We start from the raw sequence: 18,094 nt of genomic DNA, 5'->3' as shown, positions 1-18,094 counted from the left end.
CGACAAGCTCTGCCGTCTCGGGAGGATTCAATCGGTGATAAGCCTCGTCTTTGCACTCTACAAACAAAATAAGTGACCTTTGCCTCGTCATGAGCCATTTATTCAACAGCAATATGCGTACTATTTCATACAGTGGATTAAAAGCAGTTATTACAATCATGGCTATTGTGGTTGAAAGTGTGTAGTAAAGTGTGCCATAACCACATTATTGTTCATTCGTCTCACAGTTTGGCAGGTGACGTTTGAGGCTGAGGTCCGAGCCATTTCTCACCTAAATAAAAACACAACAGCCAATTAGCGACAACTTCGGACAAATCGGCTGACATCGCACAAAAGTGAGTACCGGTACAGCCATTACGTTTCAGAAATAATTGTATTACTGTATACTTCTAAAGGGACAATGTCAAGTTCTCCAGGTTTTTTCACAGCCGTGCCCGAACTTGAAAGGGCCAGTTGGACTCAGGAAGGACTCAAAGGGACAACTCAATCCTTTTTCCTTGTGATTTATTGATGTTTGATTTGAAGCAATAAAATAAAGTGGGTTATCGGTGTAGATGAATGGATGAACAGAATGAATAGTCGAATAGTGGAATAGTTGAATAGCTTGGGATAGCTGAATAGTAGATTAGCTGAATAGGTGAATAGCAGAATAGTGGGGGTTGAATAGCTGTTGGTAAATTAGTGGGGGTTGAATAGGTTGATAACCTTAACCAAACAGAAAAAAACAACAACACATTAGTATTTTATAAACATACATCATAATACATGCTTTGCTTTCCTTTAAATCAATCCAAACAAATTAATTTCCACTGACAGGGTCTAGGTTTAAGAATAAATTTAAACATTTCCAACAATATGAATGAAATTAAATTGAAACAATCCATCCTAATTATAAGAATACACTTAAACATCACAGATACTTTTTAAAATGTACTTTCAGTCAACTTAAACAATTGTGTAAACATCAGTGGAATTATCTTCTTTAAAGATTCTCCCCAGTGAAATTATCTTCTCTCCCTTGGTTTCCTCACCAGTTGCGTCTTCTGAGTCCAAACAGGAGCTGTCTTCCTTCATCTTAGCAGCATGTCAAAGGGGTGACTGACTGAAGCTCAAACATTTTGAGCATGTGCTCTGAGCAGGTTAACTCAATCAAACCAATCTGTTGGAAGCAGGTGGAGATTTTCAGCCCTCAGCTCTCACTGTTGCCCCTTCAGGCCTGGAGTGTGCTCTACAAATCAGTGGTGTTTGTGCTGCTCTGTACTTTGACTTGACACCTCCCACTTGACCTCTTGGTTTTTTAAACCCAAAGAGGTCACATCATCATCTGTTCCGGCAAGTTTACCTTCAGTTCGCATGATGTTGTTCTTGTTCTTCAACTGGTATTAAAACAATGATCCGTCTGACGTCTCTGTGAAGAATGGTGGCCGGGATTTTACTTGAGTGCTGCTTTCCCTTTTTTTCAGCAGGTTTTGCAGAGGAGACTAGTTAGCTGGGAAAAGTCCTGATGTGCACATCTCACAATCGATGGCAGTGAGTACTGCTTGCTTGTACATTTGTGGTGATGTTTCCTGATATTTTAGCTTACTTGAAGCTGAGCGTTTGATCCGAGTTCGCCACTTCCTGACTGCTCTCCATACCCAGGCAATGACACGGATCAGCTTGGTCAGGCTGCTGAATTTCTTTATGTCCAGGATTCTTTGTACAGCAGAACCGGCAGGTGGTCTTCGGACTTGGATCTTGGACTCTTGTTCACAAGAACTGTGGTCATTTCTGACATGAGTAGGTTTTGGAGTTTTTTCTATAATAGATGGGACATCATCCTGGTTTCTCTTTGCCTGTGCTCTGGTTACCACTGCTGTGAAAGACTTCCTTTGAAACTTGTCAATGCTCGCTTTGGCATTCGCAGCAACCTCTTTGGCTGACTTTGTCGGCCACTCATCCACAGGATGTTTTAGAAACTCTGGTCCCTCCTGCCACACAGAATCCTTTTTAAGGTCCTCTGGTGATGCTCCTCTTGTTATGAGATCAGCGATATTCAGGTCTCCTGGAATCCATCTCCAATCTTCAATAGACGTGGACTTCTGGATCTCTCCAACTCTGTTTGCAAAGAAGGTCTGATATCCATAGCTCTCTCTTTGGATTGCTCCCAGAACAGTTTGACTGTCCAGCAGATGGAGCCAACATTCAATTTCCATCCACTGTGTTTTTCAATATACCTCCTGAGCCGTGTAGCAAAGACAGCACCACAGATTTCAGCTTTCACTGCCTCTCCTTTCTGGTCGATGGGTGTGAGCTTGGCTTTGGACTCTGTCAGTCTGACTTGGATGCCTTCTTCAGTCTCCCATCTGAGGTACACCACAGCTCCATAGCTTCTGTCACTTCCATCAGAGAAGGTTATTCCCAATCCGATTTGCTGGTGTGAGGCTTCTGTGGAAGGTGATTTGGCTGAGGCGCGTGTATTCCTCAAACAGTGAGATGGCTTCTTCTCTCAACTTTCCAGACAAAGGTTTGTCCCAGGTGTCTCTGGTCAGAGCTTTGCTTCCAGCTGCTTCTTGAAAAGCTTTCCTGACAAGAATGGCACCTTTCTGCTTAGCAGGTGTGACAAGACCTATTGGGTCGTACAGGCTAGCTACCTGGCTAAGCAGTTGTCTTCTTGTCAGTGGATCTGGAGTTTTTTCTCTCACCTCTCCCACCAGGAGATTTTGGCCCATTCTCATCTTCTTCTTTCTTCTTGAGAAATTGATGGAGGTCATGGGGTAGAGTCTGTCTTTTCCAACGAGGTATCCAACACCAAGGGCTTTGTTTTCATCTTCACTCATCTGATTTGGGAGAATGAGGATCCTGTCCGATGAGGATTTCGGTTCTATTGGTACAGACTCCCGCCTCCCACTTTGGCCTGATCGGACCCAAGGCTTGAGAAAGAACCCGCCTGACTTTAGGATTTCCTCCACTCTTCTTGTGTTTTCCTCCAGCTGTTCCAGGTCATTATGGGATGTCAACAGATCATCAACATACGCGTCCTCTTCCACGATCCTACATTCCTCTTTCAGGTGAGCGAACTTGGGCAGCTTGGCTGTCTCTCTCATGGCGAGTTGTGCGATGCACCCTGCTGGTCGATCACCGATGTTGACTCTGGTGATGGCATATTCCTCAATTTCTCCATCCTCAGTGTCTCTCCAGAGGAATCTGTGGAGGTGCATCTCCAGGTCTTCTAGCCACACAGAATTGTACATTTTTTTAATGTCACCAAGAGCAGCATGGACTCCTCTTCTGAACCTGAGTAGAACTGCTCGGATGGGATTGAGGACATCAGGCCCTTTCAGCAGGAGATCATTCATGCTGCGTCCTTGGAACCTCTGGCTGCTGTTCCATACCAATCGCACAGGTGTTGTAACTGAATGCGGGTTTGGTGCCACCAAGTGGCTGACGTACCACACTGGTCCTTGCCAGCCAGCAATGGTCTCTTTGCCGCTTTCCTTGCTACTATCTCATGGACTTGAGCTGTGTATGCCACTCGCCACTCTGGTTCTTTCTTGAGCTGCTTCTCTGTTCGCAGGAAAGTGGCCTGAACTGCACTCCTGTTGTTGGGCAGCGAGGTTGGATCTTCAATCCAGGGATATTTCGTGTCCCAGTGTGGTTCGTCACTATGTGCATCTGCTTTGACATAGGTGAGGCCTTTCCTTATGATTTCCATCTCTTTTTCCTCCTTTATAGTCATTTCTTTCCCTCCTGGTTGACAGTTGCCGCATCGGCATCCCCCACACTTGGGTTCACAGGCAGCTCCAATGCTTTCCCATTTCCACCAGTTTAAGAACTCTCTGCCAGCTGTCGTCATCTTGGTTTCAGCAATTTCCTGATATTTCACTGCTGTAGTTCTCATAGACCGGGCAAAGTGTGTTTTGGATCTATGCATAGCCACATCCACTTCTTCAAAGAGGTTTGGATGTGCTCCCCCAACAGTCATTCCTAATGGGCTTTCCCAACTCACCTTGAGTAAATATCTTCTGGTCTTTACCGTCATGGTCATTACTCCAACTCCTTGGACAACAAGGGTGACCTTTTCATTTTGCAGGTCGAGTCTTCTGGCAGCTCTGTGAGTGATGTAGTTGGTGTCCGATGCCAGGTCAATGAGAGTTCCAATTTTCTGTCCTGCATTGCTAGTTACTTCCAACAGCATCAGAATTACTGGTAGCTCACGTGTATTTGCATCCATCACTCCAGGTTGGATCTTTCCAGCACAGTAGGTCTTCTCCATCACTCCAGGTTGGATCTTTCCAGCACAGTAGGTCTTCACAGCCACATTGGTGAATGCCTTCCTGAAATTTTCAGCCATCTCTGGGGTGAGCTCAGAAATCAGTTTTTCTTGCTCCTCGGTGAGCGCTTGTCGTCTGACGTTGGGTCTTCCTCCTTTCCCAGGTTCTCTTCTTTTGGGGTCTTCCTTTAGGCAAAGAAAGAAGTGGTGGCCTGAAGAATTTCTGCAGTCCCTGTTCCTGCACAGGTAAGTATCCGTACACTCCTCCTCCTCTTCATGACAATTTAGGCACCTTTTGCATGCTCCTAGCTTTTCCACAGCTTTCACTTTGTCGCCAGGCTTCAGTTCTTTGAACCGCTTGCAAAAGAAGAGCTTCTCCTGGTGCTTTTCATCTCCACAGACAACGCATCCGGCTTTGCCTGTGAATCTGGTAGAGGCGAACTTCTTTTCCATGTAAGTAGGTTTCTTCTCAAACCTTTCACTTACACCAAGCTGCTCTAGCTTCTCCAGGATTTCTTCTTGGGTCTTCAGGAATTTGAGGAGGCTGTCGAAGTGATTGTCTGCCGTCACTTTGCTTCCTGGGTTGACCATTAATGTGAGCCAGTCCCTCTTTATGTTGTCTGGCAGCTTACTCTCTATTGACCTGATCACAAGGGGGTTGTTGATGGCTCCGATGTTTCCCAGCGCTGTCAGGTCATCCAGGGCCTTTTCCACCTTTTGGATTAAGTCAATCACTTTCCTTGGCTGGTTTGACTTTAAAGCAGGAATCTTCTCCAGTTCTTCAACTATTTCTAAGGCAATTGTGGTTTTGTTGCCATACCTGTTTTCAAGCACTCTGAACATGTCTTCCGCATCATTGTATGTTGACAGGCGTAGTTCTCTGCTTATCCGCTCATCAACACTGTCCAGGAGCTGAAACTTCTTCACTTCAATGGAGCCGGTCGGCTCTCCCTGTCTTTGCAGTTTCTCCCAGTCACTACGCCATCGATGGAAGTTCCTTTTGAATCCATAGAACCTGGGTAGACTGGTGGGTTTGATTCTCAGCACCGGCTGTGGAGTTGGTTGGAGCTGGGGTTCTCTTCCTCTTCTTCCTTCCTCTGCACTTCTTTGTGCCGTTAGGAATTCGGCCCTTCTGGCCTCGAGGACATTGCTGAGTGCCCTCAGGTCCTTAACTCTGCCTTCCAGCCTTGGCTTTTGGTCATCTGGAATCCACCTTTCCCACTCAGTCATGCTTGTGATTACATCTTTGACCAATGATTTCACTCCAATCCACTGCAGCTCATATCCGTCTCTGTTGATTGCAGTCACAGGCATTCTCCGGACATCTTCACTGGCGATCCCTGCCTCATTTATTGCAGAGTTGACTTCGCCCTCACCATATCTGGACCAAAGGTTGTGCTGAACTTTTTTCCGGACTTCATCCAGTCTTGCTTCACACTCATCTGTGGTTTTTCCTATGTCTTTTTGCTGCTGCATATTTAGTTCCACTTCATCACCTTCCTCAGACTGGGCTTCCATGTCCACCAGTAGGCCGGTCTCGTAGTCATCGTTTGCCTCACCGACATCCCTCGCCAGACGGGAAAGTTTGCAGAACTCCTCTTGTAGTTCCTGCTTTATCATGGTATCTGCAGCCCTGCTGAGGTAGTTGGCTTGCTTGGTGAAGACACTTTTGGCTACGGTCCTCTCTTGCTTCAGTTGCTTGACTGTTTTCCCAAGAGCTTCGCTTGCCATGGTGCAGTTTCAAGTACCTCCCTTTGCGACAGCAGCTTTTTTGACTTCAGGCCTTTAATCCTCGTCTTCACTGCCACGCTGGTGGTTATCAACTGTCAAGTTCTCCAGGTTTTTTCACAGCCGTGCCCGAACTTGAAAGGGCCAGTTGGACTCAGGAAGGACTCAAAAGGGACAACTCAATCCTTTTTCCTTGTGATTTATTGATGTTTGATTTGAAGCAATAAAATAAAGTGGGTTATCGGTGTAGATGAATGGATCCAGGACAAAGTAGGTAGGTCCAGGACAAAGTCCTGGTGGGGGGTTCAGGGGGGCTTCGCCGACGCAAAATGATTATTAGCATTCAGACAGGTTAAAATGTTGCTAAAACCATCACTTTTCTATCAGTCACAGTGACTTTTCAAAACAAAAATATTACAGCAAAAATCATATGGGTTGATTGACATGTTTATTCTGTAAACTAACTTCAATAGTTTGAAATTATTTTGACAGTTAATGCCAGTTATCCTGTCAACCTTTCACAAGACTTCAATTTGTTAATTGAAAGTATAAATACTTTTTACAGTAAACAAATGGTAAAACAGTACTAAACAATTCCATTAAAAAGAAATTGGTGTCATTATTAACTTTCTGTCCAAGTTTGTATAATCTACTGCCTTGTTCAATTGTAAAAAATATTCTGTGCCTAAAATTCACATTTCTATCACAATTATCATACTGTAAACATGGTAAGCTAACTTCATTAAAATTAATAGTCCTGTCAATAGCATGGAATTACAATTCAAATGTAGTTTTTTTGTAAGCCTTTCAAAAGAATTCAAAATATGAAAAATTAATGAAAATTCATTTAAGCCATCAGACACTTGAAAAGTGGCACATCACATCTCTAATGTAATCATTTTAACTTTTCAACATAAATAGCACTGCAAAAATATTAAGGACATACTTCTGTATTTTGGTAGTTATGCTGTCAACATTTAACAAGATTTCTTCAACTTGGACTTGAAAGCATAAACAGTATAAACACTTTTAACAGTATAACAGTACTAAACAATTCCAATAGATAACATTGGTGTCATTACCTTTTTGTGGCTAAAATCCGAAAAACGTTGAAAGTTTTCCACTTGTATCGCTAGCAACGGCATTAGACTTGTGTTTTTTTGTCCCAACGTGGTCTTTTACATCGCTAATTCCTCCGTGTACGATCGAAAAATCTTGTCTACACAAGGTGCAATTCGCGTGGTTTTCACCCTTTTTGGAACGGATAATTATTCCCGGATAGGCTTTTGAATATTCTTCACGGAATGACTGCAGTTTTCTTTTCGGTTTAAGACTCGTTTGCGATTTTTCTCCGGCTGATTCCATGATCGTTCGCTCGTTTGGAAACAATGGCAACAGGTGCCTCGTGCTTGGCAGTGGTGCTATAAATAGCCTCGCGCATGGCATTCGGAATGACTCGATAGGAAGTTACGGGAAGCAGTGTCGATTGTCATTGTTGTTACGCGATTTCGTGAATAAAACTTTTAAAAAAAAAATGTTTTAATTAATGAAAAACCGTATTTTTTATCACTGCAACCGTAACCCGGAATAGGTTGATGAAAACCGTACTAATTACGGGAAAACCGGAGTAGTTGGCAGGTATGCCATTCATTGAAGGTGCGCCTTATAATCCGGTGCGCCGTATAGTGCGGAAAATACGGTAATCAAATTTTCAGATGACACAGTCATCCTTAGTTTACTGACAAAGCCCGAACCAAAGCCCAAATGATTAACAAAGCTTAAGTTATCCTCCAGCATCGACTCATACAAACAAGAGATAGAAGGGGCTGTGAGGTGGTGTGAGGAGAAAAATCATATTTTAAATGTTAAAAAAACAAAAGGAAGTGGTTTTTGATCCCAAATCTGTAGGTTATCACAGCCCGATCATTATCCATGGGGAAAGAGTAGAGCAGGTGTCCTCCTATAAGTACCTGGGTATTTGTTTTGATTCCCAGTTAACTTGGGCCATCCAAATTGACTGTTTGCTAACCAGCGCCTTCACCTTCTCAGGAGGCTCATGGTCCACGGTGTGGCAAGCAATATCATGTTGTCGTTTTATAAGGCAAACATTGAATCTGTCATCCGTTATGGCATCTCCACATGGTTTGGAAATCTGTCTGTCAAACTCAAAACCCAACTTCAAAACCTTATCAAGAGGGCTGGTAAAATAATTGGCATGCCTTCAAGAAATATTCAACAAGTCTGTGAGGAAGCAGGGTCTTAAAATCAGCTGTGACCCACACCACATACTTCATAGTGAAATTGTGTTGATGCCAAATGGTAAACGGTACAGAACAGCAACATACAAACGCAACAGGTATAGATTTTCCTTTGTCCCACTGGCAATCAAAGCACTTAACAGAAAACTACTGTAATAACCGGATGCAATAATAAGAAGTGCAATATTGGGATAGTGCAATACGGGAGATGTGCAATACAGGGGGAGTGTAATGTGTGATCTCATAACTAACTGATATACCTGCGCACTGTTGTCACTGTATTGTCGGATGAACTGTATATATGTATGTATGTATGTATGTATAACGTTGTGTCTTGATGTCCAAGACAAATCTCTGCTCAAAAACAATAAAGCTAATTATGTGATGAGGTGGCGACTTGTCCAGGGTGTACGCCGCCTTCCGCCCGATTGTAGCTGAGATAGGCTCCAGCGCCCCCCGCGACCCCGAAGGGAATAAGCGGTAGAAAATGGATGGATGGATAAATCATTATTATTAAACTACTACATCAAAGTTTACTTTCTAGTACTGTCCATTGAGAAGATACAGAGATACTGTACATCACACAAATTCCCTATGAATAAAAAGTGTCTTACCAAGGCAGTGGGCCATCAGCTCAAATCTGTCAGATCCAAAAAACATTTCAGTTTTCCCGTCGATGTGACACACCAGCATGGGGAAGCCAAACGACTGAGGAGAGCATGGATGGGAGGAACATGTTGATGTTACCATCAGGTTTAGACAGTCTCTTGCTGAATGTGTAAAAAGAAGATAGATGAGGACAACTGACCCCATAATCCATCGCGGCCTGCGTGGTGCTCTTCAGCTTGTCTTTGATGTCCTGGGTGGTGCACAGCTTTTGCGCCTCCTCAATTTGGCTGCTGCTTAAGCCGGCTCTCTGTGCCGCCTGGTAGCAAGTTATGTAATTTATAGTATTTTATGTCATTTATAATAGTTTATGGTTATCAACATAACATGTGAATGAGCGGCTACCTCAGCCAGTGATGCAGGCTCAGTGATGTCTTTGTCTTCACTCCAAATTCTTTTCCAGAGCTCTCTTGACACCTTCTCCACATGTTGGTTTCCACCAGTCTCTTTTGCCTGCACTGCTTGCACAAAGCGCATTGCAGTCAAAGAACCTGTAAGTAAACAGCAACCATCTATCACATAACGTGCATTAATGTAATATAATTACAGGTTTCCTTCCTTCATACAGTACTGTAGATTTTACCTTAATAAAGGAAACAACAAAAAAATGTTAATGAAATAATGCAGAATAATATATATATACACACAGGTAAAAGCCAGTAAATTAGAATATTTTGAAAAACTTGATTTATTTCAGTTATTGCATTCAAAAGGTGTAACTTGTACATTATATTTATTCATTGCACACAGACTGATGCATTCAAATGTTTATTTCATTTAATTTTGATGATTTGAAGTGGCAACAAATGAAAATCCAAAATTCCGTGTGTCACAAAATTAGAATATTACTTAAGGCTAATACAAAAAAGGGATTTTTAGAAATGTTGGTCAACTGAAAAGTATGAGAATGAAAAATATGAGCATGTACAATACTCAATACTTGGTTGGAGCTCCTTTTGCCTCAATTACTGCGTTAATGCGGCGTGGCATGGAGTCGATGAGTTTCTGGCACTGCTCAGGTGTTATGAGAGCCCAGGTTGCTCTGATAGTGGCCTTCAACTCTTCTGCGTTTTTGGGTCTGGCATTCTGCATCTTCCTTTTCACAATACCCCACAGATTTTCTATGGGGCTAAGGTCAGGGGAGTTGGCGGGCCAATTTAGAACAGAAATACCATGGTCCGTAAACCAGGCACGGGTAGATTTTGCGCTGTGTGCAGGCGCCAAGTCCTGTTGGAACTTGAAATCTCCATCTCCATAGAGCAGGTCAGCAGCAGGAAGCATGAAGTGCTCTAAAACTTGCTGGTAGACGGCTGCGTTGACCCTGGATCTCAGGAAACAGAGTGGACCGACACCAGCAGATGACATGGCACCCCAAACCATCACCCAACGATGCAAATTTTGCATTTCCTTTGGAAATCGAGGTCCCAGAGTCTGGAGGAAGACAGGAGAGGCACAGGATCCACGTTGCCTGAAGTCTAGTGTAAAGTTTCCACCATCAGTGATGGTTTGGGGTGCCATGTCATCTGCTGGTGTCGGTCCACTCTGTTTCCTGAGATCCAGGGTCAACGCAGCAGTCTACCAGCAAGTTTTAGAGCACTTCATGCTTCCTGCTGCTGACCTGCTCTATGGAGATGGAGATTTCAAGTTCCAACAGGACTTGGCGCCTGCACACAGCGCAAAATCTACCCGTGCCTGGTTTACGGACCATGGTATTTCTGTTCTAAATTGGCCCGCCAACTCCCCTGACCTTAGCCCCATAGAAAATCTGTGGGGTATTGTGAAAAGGAAGATGCAGAATGCCAGACCCAAAAACGCAGAAGAGTTGAAGGCCACTATCAGAGCAACCTGGGCTCTCATAACACCTGAGCAGTGCCAGAAACTCATCGACTCCATGCCAAGCCGCATTAACGCAGTAATTGAGGCAAAAGGAGCTCCAACCAAGTATTGAGTATTGTACATGCTCATATTTTTCATTTTCATACTTTTCAGTTGGCCAACATTTCTAAAAATCCCTTTTTTGTATTAGCCTTAAGTAATATTCTAATTTTGTGACACACGGAATTTTGGATTTTCATTTGTTGCCACTTCAAATCATCAAAATTAAATGAAATAAACATTTGAATGCATCAGTCTGTGTGCAATGAATAAATATAATGTACAAGTTACACCTTTTGAATGCAATTACTGAAATAAATCAAGTTTTTCAAAATATTCTAATTTACTGGCTTTTACCTGTATGTATATATATATATATATATATATATATATCCATCCATCCATCCATCTTCTTCCGCTTATCCGAGGTCGGGTCGCGGGGGCAGCAGCCTAAGCAGGGAAGCCCAGACTTCCCTCTCCCCAGCCACTTCGTCCAGCTCCTCCCGGGGGATCCCGAGGCGTTCCCAGGCCAGCCGGGAGACATAGTCTTCCCAGCGTGTCCTGGGTCTTCCCCGTGGCGTCCTACCGGTCGGACGTGCCCTAAACACCTCCCGAGGGAGGCGATCGGGTGGCATCCTGACCAGATGCCCGAACCACCTCATCTGGCTCCTCTCGATGTGGAGGAGCAGCGGCTTTACTTTGAGCTCCCCCCGGAAGACAGAGCTTCTCACCCTATCTCTAAGGGAGGGCCCTGCCACTCGGCGGAGGAAACTCATTTCGGCCGCTTGTACCCGTGATCTTGTCCTTTCGGTCATAACCCAAAGCTCATGACCATAGGTATATATATATATTCTCTTGTACAATTTCTTAACTTGTAAATATGTTTTAATTTTATTTTTTTTAACAAACCCTATTTAAAGAAACTGTTTATTTTAAGTGACAACAAAATGCCGTCAAATAATTTAATGAGATTTTGTTTTTGAAGTATTATACCAATAATATAAACTTCGAAAATTACATACATATATTAACTACACTTAATATACATATATCAACTACACTTTATATACAATATTTGTAGTTATTGTCAAAATAATTAAAATACGACATTGAAATATCTTAATTATATACAGAAAAGCCTACATTGAAGACTATTTCTTGATACAGCTTTTATTTAAAAAAGGAGATGTCAAAATACTCTCCTATGCTGTGGCTCCAAAACTTTGGAACAATATCCCTCTTTCTATTCGGACGGCTCCCTCTTTAATGAGTTTTAAATCACGTCTTACAACATATTTTTACTCTTTGGCTTTTAAACCAGCATGTGAGTTTAGTCCATTTTATTTTCTCTGATGTATTGTATGTATTTATTCTCTTACAGTTAAATGTTTTATATTACTGACTCTCCTAATTTGTATGTCTCAACTTCTGTGCAGCACTTTGTGAAACTGGATTGGATATTTTGATTTTAAAGGAAACAAAAAATAAATATCTATAAAAAAATGTATGCATTTACTGCATATAATTGCTTGAAAACGTATATAAATCTGTAATTCGCCTAATTAATCCATCCATCTTCTTCCGCTTATCCGAGGTCGGGTCACGGGGGCAGCAGCCTAAGCAGGTAAGCCCTAGATTCCCTCTCCCTAGCCACTTTGTCCAGCTCCTCCTAGGGGATACCGAGGCGTTCCCAGGCCAGCCGGGAGACAGTCTTCCCAACGTGTCCTGGGTCTTCCCCGTGGCCTCCTACGGGTTGGACGTGCCCGAAACACCTCGCAGGGAGGCGTTCGGGTGGCATCCTGACCAGATGCCCGAACCACCTCATCTGGCTCCTCTCGATGTGGAGGAGCAGCGACTTTACTTTGAGCTCCTCCCGGATGACAGAGCTACTCACTCTCTCTGTAAGGGAGAGCCCCGCCACCCGGCGGAGGAAACTAATTTTGGCTGCTTGTATCTGTGATCTTGTCTTTTCGGTCATAACCCAAAGCTCATGACCATACGTGAGGATGGGAACGTGAATCGACCGGTAAATTGAGAGCTTTGCCTTCCGGCTCAGCTCCTTCTTCACCACAACGGATCGATACAGCGTCCGCATTACTGAAGACTCCGCACCGATCCGCCTGTCGATCTCACGATCCACTCTTCCCTCACTCGTGAACAAGACTCTGAGGTACTTGAACTCCTCCACTTGGGGCAGGATCTCCTCCCCCAACCCGGAGATGGCACTCCACCCTTTTCTGGGCGAGAACCATGGACTCGGACTTGGAGGTGCTGGTTCCCATCCCAGTCGCTTCACACTCAGCTGCGAACCGATCCAGTGAGAGCTGAAGATCCTGGCCAGATGAAGCCATCAGGACCACATCATATGCAAAAAGCAGAGACCTAATCCTGCAGCCACCAAACCGGATCCCATCAACGCCCTGACTGCACCTAGAAACTCTGCCCATCCATCCATCCATTTTCTACCGCTTATTCCTTTCGGGGGGCGCTGGAGCCTATCTCAGCTACAATCGGGCGGAAGGCGGGGTACACCCTGGACAAGTCGCCACGTCATAGCAGGGCCAACACAGATAGACAGACAACATGCACACTCACATTCACACACTAGGGCCAATTTCCATCCATCCATCCATTTTCTACCGCTTATTCCTTTCGGGGTTGCGGGGGGCGCTGGGGCCTATCTCAGCTACAATCGGGCGGAAGGCGGGGTACACCCTGGACAAGTCGCCACCTCATCGCAGGGCCAACACAGATAGACAGACAACATTCACACTCACATTCACACACTAGGGCCAATTTAGTGTTGCCAATTGGCTCCCCGCGTACATGTCTTTGGAGGTTGGAGGAAGCCGGAGTACCCGGAGGGAACCCACGCAGTCTCGGGGAGAACATGCAAACTCCACACAGAAAGATCCTGAGTGAAACGTTAATTAATTAATAATAAAAGTAAATATAATTAATCCATCCATACAATTTCTACCGCTTGTCCCTCTCGGGTAATTACATTCATTAAATGAGTCCCCTTCATACGATTATTTGCGAGATCATAGGCTGTTTTCAGTGTTGGGACTAACGCATTACAAAGTAACGCGTTACTGTAACGCCGTTACTATCGGCGGTAACTAGTAATCTAACGCGTTATTTTTTATATTCAGTAACTCCGTTACCGTTACTACATGATGCGTTACTGCGTTATTTTGCGTTATTTTTTATGTAGTATCGGCTAGAAACTGAGAAGATCTGAGTGTTGCAGCGCTGCTGAAGAGGCGACAAAAAAGAGGCGCGCCGCGCGCTGTCTGTGTGTACGTGTGTGTGTGTGTGCGTGGGAGGGGGCGTGTCTGTGTCTACTATCAAGACGTCATGGCGAACCCCGAAGCCGAGTTTCTTAAAATGGAGATATTTTCAGTACGTTTCTTTTATCGACCACAAAGAAAAGAACATTTTAGTTGAATATAAGTTTCAAATATGCTGAAACAGCTACAAAAACAACATGCTTCGACGAAGCTAGTAAAGAGAGACACACTTCACCTCCACCTCCAACAGCGGCTGGATTTTAATGAGGCACTGCACACTGAAGGTACACACACTCTGTCAATTCTCTTATATACTCTTTCATTTTAGACTTTTAGAGTGTTTGATTATCACATCACTCTAAATGTTTAGACTATAAAGTTCACAAACCTAAAGAGGGATACTAGTGGGCCAGGCTAATATTTCCTTTTCTCTAAACTAAGTGGGGAAATGTGTAGAGTGTTCTGGGCTTCAGACATGATTTTATTTCAGAATTCCTTGAGAAAACGCCTGGTTAGGCTTTATGTATGTAGTGTGTGCCTTTCTTGTTTTACAGCTATGTTGTTATTATGCTGTTTGTTACTTATGTATGTTAAGTTGCAGCTATTTAAAATAGTTTTGTCAATTTGTTCAAGTCTGAAACAAATTGGCCCTTTAAAACATATCTTTGTCTTTGTGTGTTGTATGTAGAGCACATTGCTTAGCAGAGTTCAGTGATGCAAATGCATGTCAAGTTGATCAACAGATTGTATTATTCTCCAGTGCAATAACAGTACTAAAATGAAGGCTAAAAGGGCATTAAATGGGGCCTTAAAATTTAAAAAAAAAAATATATAAGTAACTAAATAGTTACTTTTCACAGTAACGCATTACTTTTTGGTTTAAGTAACTGAGTTAGTAACTGAGTTACTTTTGAAATAAAGTAACTAGTAACTGTAACTAGTTTCTGGTTTTCAGCAGAGGTGGGTAGTAACGCGCTACATTTACTCCGTTACATCTACTTGAGTAACTTTTGGGATAAATTGTACTTCTAAGAGTAGTTTTAATGCAACATACTTTTACTTTTACTTGAGTATATTTATAGAGAAGAAACGCTACTTTTACTCCGCTACTTTTATCTACATTCAGCTCGCTACTCGCTACTAATTTTTATCGATCTGTTAATGCACGCTTTGTTTGTTTTGGTCTGTCAGACAGACCTTTCTTAGTGCCTGCGTTTCAACAAATACAGTCACTGGTGACGTTCACTCCGTTCCACCAATCAGATGCAGTCACTGGTGACGTTGGACCAATCAAACAGAGCCAGGGGTCACATGACCTGACTTAAACAAGTTGAAAAACTTATTGGGGTGTTACCATTTAGTGGTCAATTGTACGGAATATGTCTTCACAATAAAAGTGCCGCTCCATCGCGCCTGCGCTTTCAAAATAAGAGTCTCCGAAAGCCTGCGCAAACAAGCTAGCAAGCTACGGAGTTTGCCGCCAATGTATTTATTGTAAAGTGTATAAAAACGAATATGGAAGCTGGACATATAAGATGCCAAAAACCAACCACTTTCATGTGGTATTAGAGAGAAAGGAGGAACTTTTCTTCTCCTCCATTTGAAAACGTGGACGGTTGTCATCACTACTGTCTGATTACAATCAATGCAAGTCATCAGAATCAGAACCAACTTATATTCTTGTCTTCATGAAAGAAAGGAATCTATATGTGTTAAACATGCATGTATATTCATTAAAACACTATTAACATGTAAACAAAAACGGCAAAAAAAATTAATATAAATTATATACTGTATATATCAATGTATGTGTGTATATATATATATATATATATGTGTGTGTGTGTATATATATGTATATATGTGTGTGTGTGTGTGTGTGTATATATATATATATATATATATATATATATATATATATATATATGATATGTGTGTGTATGTTATTCATCAGTTACTCAGTACTTGAGTAGTTTTTTTTACAACATACTTTTTACTTTTACTCAAGTAAATATTTGGGTGACTACTCCTTACTTTTACTTGAGTAATAAATCTCTAAAGTAACAGTACTCTTACTTGAGTACAATTTCTGGCTACTCTACCCACCTCTGGTTTTCAGTAACTAACCCAACACTGGCTGTTTTATCGACACCAAAGCCTCCTTTTAAGATACTTGTGTAACTTTTGCATGCAAAGGCTAGGCTGCACCTTGCAAACTGCCTCCACATGCTTGCTTTGATTGATTGATTGAAACTTTTATTAGTAGATTGCACAGTACAGTACATATTCCGTACAATTGACCACTAAATGGTAACACCCGAATAAGTTTTTCAACTTGTTTAAAGTCGGGGTCCACGTTAATCAATTCATGCATGCTGCCTAGTGTTACCTTTATTAAATATGGCTTCGAAGGGGTCTGCAGGAGTTTGCAAGGGGACATTAAAATACTTTGCCAATCGCCTCAGGTCGTTGTTCATGAAAGCGAACTTGTTCGGAACCAGACCAGGCGGTTTGTTGCCTATTATGAAGAGAGACATAGGATTTACATAAATGTATATGAGACATAGGTGGCATATAAATTATGAAATTTACCAGAAGCTTGCATGACTCCACCCAGGAACGCAGGTCGCAGTTTGAGGTCAATATTCCACACAGTTCTGTAGCGACACATGACCTGCAACACCAATTGACTTTACTCTCCGTTTTTATTGTCAACAATGTGTCGAACATGCCAATACAAACTTCAAAGGCGAGCCAGGAGTATGGAGACACCACGTCGTAGAACAACTCCACCACCCTTTTGGACGACATCTTTTCACTTCAAACAAATCAAACTTAGTAACCGCAACCTGCCCAGTGTGTCAAAGTTCAATCCGTAAACACGTATTGCTACGGACGGCGTCGAAAGAGGCGTTTTTTTAATCAATGTTACCGCAACAAAACGGTGTCAAAACACGATAAATTAAATTATATTCCGAATAAAAGCAAGGTTTATAGTCTTTTGATAATGTTGAAGGTGCTCGCGTCAAAACTAATTAGCGACACTTTTCTTCTACTGTTATATAAGCGTGGTAACACAGTATAAAGTTATTTACTGACACCTACAGGATTAGACGTGTAAATGCATGCAGAATACCATAAACAAGCCCAGTGCTGCGATCGTCATGATATTCTTTACAATAGCATTGAAAAAGTTACAAAAGGTATACACATTAAAAAAAGAGCACTGAAAATATTAATAATATTGGGTACTGGGAATAAACAAATGTACTCTTTATAAATCAGAATCAGAAGTACTTTATTAATCCCGGAGGGGAAATTAAGATTAGCAATCAATGTCAATCAATGTTTATTTATATAGCCCTAAATCACAAGTGTCTCAAAGGGCTGCACAAGCCACAACGACATCCTCGGTACAAAGCCCACATAAGGGCAAGGAAAAACTCACCCCAGTGGGACGTCGATGTGAATGACTATGAGAAACCTTGGAGAGGACCGCATATGTGGGTAACCCCCCCCCCCCCCCCCCTCTAGGGGAGACCGAATGCAATGGATGTCGAGTGGGTCTGACATAATATTGTGAGAGTCCAGTCCATAGTGGATCCAACATAATAGTAAGAGTCCAGTCCATAGTGGGGCCAGCAGGACACCATCCCGAGCGGCGCAGAGATGTTCCCAGCCGATGCACACAATCCCATTCAAGACTGGATTTACAACACAAGCAATTCCAAACTATTAATCGATTTAAACTATTATACAAACATGGAATCTGGTTCAAATATAGAGATGATGGTCTTTAATTAGGGACCGCAATGTCCCTTTGGGACAGAGGACCCTATTGTATTTTGTGCGTTTTATTATTATTATTATTCCGCTGCCTCTTTGAGCTGTAATTTGACCCCCTTAACATGCTTCAAAACTCACCATATTTGACAAAAACATCAGGACTGGCGAAAATTGCCATCTAACCAAAAAACCAAACCCCAAAACTCAAAATTGCACTCTAGCGCCCCCTAGGAAAA

The 18,094-nt window shown here is 42.6% G+C and overlaps 1 protein-coding gene across 1 annotated transcript; it reads right to left on the bottom strand.

The window, feature by feature from the left end:
- Positions 1 to 78: 78 nt before the first annotated feature.
- On the bottom strand, positions 79 to 17,142 carry gstk1 (glutathione S-transferase kappa 1). The gene is made up of 7 exons (XM_061948351.2): positions 16,815 to 17,142; positions 16,665 to 16,746; positions 16,462 to 16,590; positions 9,250 to 9,395; positions 9,047 to 9,163; positions 8,853 to 8,946; positions 79 to 271 (listed from the first exon to the last, which is right to left on the bottom strand). Exons 1-7 carry the CDS (start codon positions 16,881 to 16,883, stop codon positions 222 to 224), a joined length of 687 nt encoding a protein of 228 aa, XP_061804335.2. The 5' UTR covers positions 16,884 to 17,142; the 3' UTR covers positions 79 to 221.
- Positions 17,143 to 18,094: the final 952 nt, after the last annotated feature.

The sequence above is a fragment of the Nerophis lumbriciformis genome, linkage group LG04 (assembly GCF_033978685.3).
Source record: "Nerophis lumbriciformis linkage group LG04, RoL_Nlum_v2.1, whole genome shotgun sequence".
Classification (NCBI taxonomy): domain Eukaryota; kingdom Metazoa; phylum Chordata; class Actinopteri; order Syngnathiformes; family Syngnathidae; genus Nerophis; species Nerophis lumbriciformis.
The sequence above is the reverse complement of the archived record's forward strand: the minus strand, read 5'-3'. Positions and strand labels throughout refer to the sequence as shown.

Excerpts from the sequence above, each read along its gene's own strand:
- gstk1 (XM_061948351.2), bottom strand. The coding sequence starts at position 16,883 with ATGTCGTCCAAAAGGGTGGTGGAGTTGTTCTACGACGTGGTGTCTCCA. Across the intron at positions 9,396-16,461 it reads CGAAGCCATATTTAATAAAG|GTTCTTTGACTGCAATGCGC; the intron begins GTAACACTAGGC and ends GTTTACTTACAG. Across the intron at positions 9,164-9,249 it reads AGCCTGCATCACTGGCTGAG|GCGGCACAGAGAGCCGGCTT; the intron begins GTAGCCGCTCAT and ends ACTTGCTACCAG.